Source organism: Oncorhynchus tshawytscha, linkage group LG13 (genome assembly GCF_018296145.1).
Source record: "Oncorhynchus tshawytscha isolate Ot180627B linkage group LG13, Otsh_v2.0, whole genome shotgun sequence".
Taxonomy (NCBI): Eukaryota; Metazoa; Chordata; class Actinopteri; order Salmoniformes; family Salmonidae; genus Oncorhynchus; species Oncorhynchus tshawytscha.
Window position 1 is genome coordinate 9,749,687 of NC_056441.1, and position 4,568 is coordinate 9,754,254.

At 46.9% G+C, this 4,568-nt stretch overlaps 1 protein-coding gene across 1 annotated transcript; it reads right to left on the reverse strand.

Annotated features, from left to right (window-relative positions):
* Positions 1–362: 362 nt before the first annotated feature.
* Positions 363–1,766, reverse strand: LOC121839017 (uncharacterized transmembrane protein DDB_G0289901-like). Its single transcript, XM_042295024.1, has 4 exons — positions 1,553–1,766; positions 1,193–1,471; positions 907–1,095; positions 363–706 (listed from the first exon to the last, which is right to left on the reverse strand). The coding sequence occupies exons 1-4, from the start codon at positions 1,764–1,766 to the stop codon at positions 363–365; spliced, it is 1,026 nt and encodes a 341-aa protein (XP_042150958.1).
* Positions 1,767–4,568: the final 2,802 nt, after the last annotated feature.

Genomic DNA, 4,568 nt, shown 5'->3' on the forward strand with positions numbered 1-4,568 from the left:
TCTCCTTTATAACCTGGTCAGGGAACCACCCAGGTTACAACCCAGTTTACCACCCAGTTTACCACCCAGTTTACCACCCAGTTTACCACCCAGGATACAACCCGGGTTACTGCCCAGTTTACCACCCAGTTTACCACCCAGGTTTACAGGATACAACCCTGCCCAGTTTTACCCCACCCAGTTTACCGCCCAGTTTACCTCCCAGTTTACCACCCATTTTACCACCCGGTTTACCGCCCAGTTTACTGCCCAGTTTACCACCCAGTTTACCACCCGGTTTACCGCCCAGTTTACCTCCCAGTTTACCGCCCAGTTTACCGCCCAGTTTACCACCCAGGTCACAACCCGGTTTACCACCCAGTTTACCACCCAGGTTTCCGACCTAGTTTACCACACGGGTTATCACCCAGTTTACCACCCAGGTTACCACCCGGGTTACCACCCAGTTTACCACCTAGTTTACTGCCTGGGTTACCACCCAGTTTACCACCCAGTTTACTGCCCAGTTTACCGCCCAGTTTACCACCCAGTTTACCACCCGGTTTACCACCTAGTTTACCTCCCAGTTTACCGCCCAGTTTACCTCCCAGTTTACAACCCATTTTACCACCCAGTTTACCACCCGGTTTACCGCCCAGTTTACCTCCCAGTTTACCACCCGGTGACCTGGTCAGATGCTCATTTATTGTAGTCTTTCCACGAGAGACTAGTTGTGAGGTCACCTTGGAGAGTTAACAATGGAGTTTCTCCTTTATAACCACCCAGGGAACCACCCAGGTTACAACCCAGTTTACCACCCAGTTTACCACCCAGTTTACCACCCAGTTTACCGCCCAGGATACAACCCGGGTTACTGCACAGTTTACCACCCAGTTTACCGCCTGGTTTACCACCCAGGTTTCCCACCCAGGATACAACCCGGGTTACTGCCCAGTTTACCACCCAGTTTACCACCCAGTTTACCACCTAGTTTACCTCCCAGTTTACCGCCCAGTTTACCTCCCAGTTTACCACCCATTTTACCACCCGGTTTACCGCCCAGTTTACTGCCCAGTTTACCACCCAGTTTACCACCCGGTTTACCGCCCAGTTTACCTCCCAGTTTACCGCCCAGTTTACCGCCCAGTTTACCACCCAGGTCACAACCCGGTTTACCACCCAGTTTACCACCCAGGTTTCCGACCTAGTTTACCACACGGGTTATCACCCAGTTTACCACCCAGGTTACCACCCGGGTTACCACCCAGTTTACCACCTAGTTTACTGCCTGGGTTACCACCCAGTTTACCACCCAGTTTACTGCCCAGTTTACCACCCAGTTTACCACCCAGTTTACCACCCGGTTTACCACCTAGTTTACTGCCCAGTTTACGACCCAGTTTACCACCTAGTTTACCACCCAGTTTACCACCCGGTTTACCGCCCAGTTTACCACCCAGTTTACCGCCCAGTTTACCACCCAGTTTACCACCTAGTTTACCACCCGGTTTACTGCCCAGTTTACGACCCAGTTTACCACCCAGTTAACCACCCAGTTTACCACCCAGTTTACCACCTAGGTTACCACCCGGTTTACCGCCCAGTTTAAGACCCAGTTTACCACCTGGTTTACCACCCAGTTTACCACCCAGTTTACGACCCAGTTTACCACCCGGGTTACCACCCAGTTTACGACCCAGTTTACGACCCAGTTTACCGCCCAGTTTACCACCCAGTTTACCACCCAGTTTACCACCCGGGTGTCCAAGGTTGATCTCACAACTCATCACAACTAGTTTCTCCTTTAATACCACCCAGATTTCCAAGCCTTAGACAGCATCCCAAATGAAACCCTATTCTCTATGTAGTGTACTGCTCTTGACCTGGGCCCATAGGGCTCTCTGTAGGGCCAGGAAAAGAATATCTGCAGGGTTTGAATGGTGTGTGTGTGTGGGGTCAGGGGATGAAAAGTTATAACATTATAATTAGATGAGAGGACCCACAACGTGGCTCTGCTGGAGGCCTACGACACAGAAAAACAGGGAGGGGGGACCTCCTTATTCCTTTCAGCTCCTAGTAGAGCAAATGGCCTCAACGGTGCATCTCCAACCAACTCTGTTGTGGGTGAGGTAAAGACATATAGAAATGCTGAGGAGGTGGGAGAGAGTCTGCCACTATATTTCTCTAGTAATTCACAGTAGTTCTGACTGTGTTCCTGTGTGGTTACATGTTAAGTCCTGATTATTGACCACAGTTACTCTAGAGACAGAGTATACAGAGCAAACAGCCATTTTAGTGATCTGGGTATTTCTTCTTTTACACATTCCTGGGTATAAAAGTGATTCAGAGAGGACTTTAACCGAAACATCACACGGTGAAGGAGAATGTGCCTATCTTTTGACCGTCCAAATATGTCTAAGTGTCCCGTGTGTCACACAAACAATCAGAGTTACGGGAAGCTAAACATTCATAGGTTGATGTGGCCCTTATCTGGGCTGTTTTACTTACATAGTCCACTTCGTTCCTATTTGGAACGTAACTTCCACGAGAGAGCACCACTGGTCTGATTGAACTGTGAGAGACTTTGGGTATTAAGACCATTAGGTTTTATATGATGGTACAGGATGCTCACTGATTCTAATGTACCAGAGAATAACACATTCTGCTCACTGATTCTAATGTACTGGAGAATAACACATTCTGCTCACTGATTCTAATGTACCAGAGAATAACACATTCTGCTCACTGATTCTAATGTACTAGAGAATAACACATTCTGCTCACTGATTCTAATGTACCAGAGAATAACACATTCTGCTCACTGATTCTAATGTACCAGAGAATAACACATTCTGCTCACTGATTCTAATGTACCAGAGAATAACACATTCTGCTCACTGATTCTAATGTACTGGAGAATAACACATTCTGCTCACTGATTCTAATGTACCAGAGAATAACACATTCTGCTCACTGATTCTAATGTACTGGAGAATAACACATTCTGCTCACTGATTCTAATGTACCAGAGTATAACACATTCTGCTCACTGATTCTAATGTACCAGAGAATAACACATAGCCTTAATAAAGGGCCACTGGACTGAAAATCTGTGTTTTGGTACGAAGTATTGCGTCATTCTGCTGCTCTCATACCCTGTTCAGTTGATTCATATGTTTCATAAATACCCAAACATTAGGGTCATTTTGTCTCAAATCACTTCCATGCTCTATTCAGGATAGGTTAATGGGTCCAGTTTCCCTATATCAAGGTCTCCAGTGACATCAAATTAAATGTCACATCTGTGATTTTATGAGATCCGAAACACCTGGAAATCAGTGGAAATTGTTACTGAGCAGATCATCCTGGTTAAACACACATGCCAATAAAGGTCAAATAGGAGGGAGGGCTTATAGTTGTCCTGTTTCACACATGTTCCAGTGTGTGACCTGTACAGTGTGAGGTGTGAAATGTGTTTTTTTTTAAACCATATCCCATTGCCCCTGAGACACCCTCGGAGAGTGGGGTTACGGCCAGGAGTCGTCCAATCTGCTTCACGCTTGAATTTAAATGAAAAAGACAATGTCCCCTTTTATCACGTCATAATTTCGGTCTCTAAATGCGCTCAATTCTTCGAGGCACAATTGCTGTCCTGTGTCCATTCAGCGTGTGTTTTTCCATGTGGAATCTGAAGGCTGGGGCCATACGGACATAAAAGAAGGGGCTATAGGATAAAAACAGACCTTGTTAGCCTCCGTCCTTCCCTTCTGTCTCCCAAATGGTCATCTATGCACTACATTTGACCAGGGCCTAGGGCACTATATAGTGGTGTAGGATGTCATTTTGGACACAGAGAAGTTTTACCCCACAGAAGGAAAGTCACCATGGCATGAATGGCATCCCGAATAGCCCCCTCATAAAAGACTGGGTTCATGACCCCTGAATGGAGCAGGTAGGTATGGTATCAGGGCCTGGGGACGTAGGGTCTGGTTTGAGATGGCCCTGACCTAGACATGAAAGCAGCCGTGAGAGGGTTGAGGGAGTGGGGGCTGTGTGTGTGTCTGCTCTGGAGGAACTCTTTGCCTTCTATCAGTCAGACCCCTGAAAACAAAGAAAACAGGTGGCCATGCTGTCGTTTTCCGCTCAATTTCACAGCCAAACACTAACAGGCTGATGGAGACAGGGAAGGAGAGCCCTCCAGTCTCTCTCTCTATCTCTCTCTTCTCTCTCTTCTCTATCTCTCTCTCTCTTCTCTCTCTTCTCTCTCTTCTCTCTCTTCTCTCTCTTCTCTATCTCTCTCTCTCTCTTCTCTCTCTTCTCTCTCTCTCTCTCTCTTCTCTCTCTCTCTCTCTCGTTCTCTTCTCTCTCTCTCTCTATCTCTCTCTCTCTCTTTCTCTTCTCTCTCTCTTTGCATTCTTTTCTCTCTCTCTCTCGATCTCTTCTCTCTCTCTCTCCTCTCTCTCTTTCTCTCTCTCTCTCTGTCTTTCTCTCTCTCTCTCTTACACTCTCTCATTCTCTTCTCTCTCTTGTTCTCTTCTCTCTCTCTCTCTCTCTTACACTCTCTCTCTCTCTCTTACACTCTCTCTCGT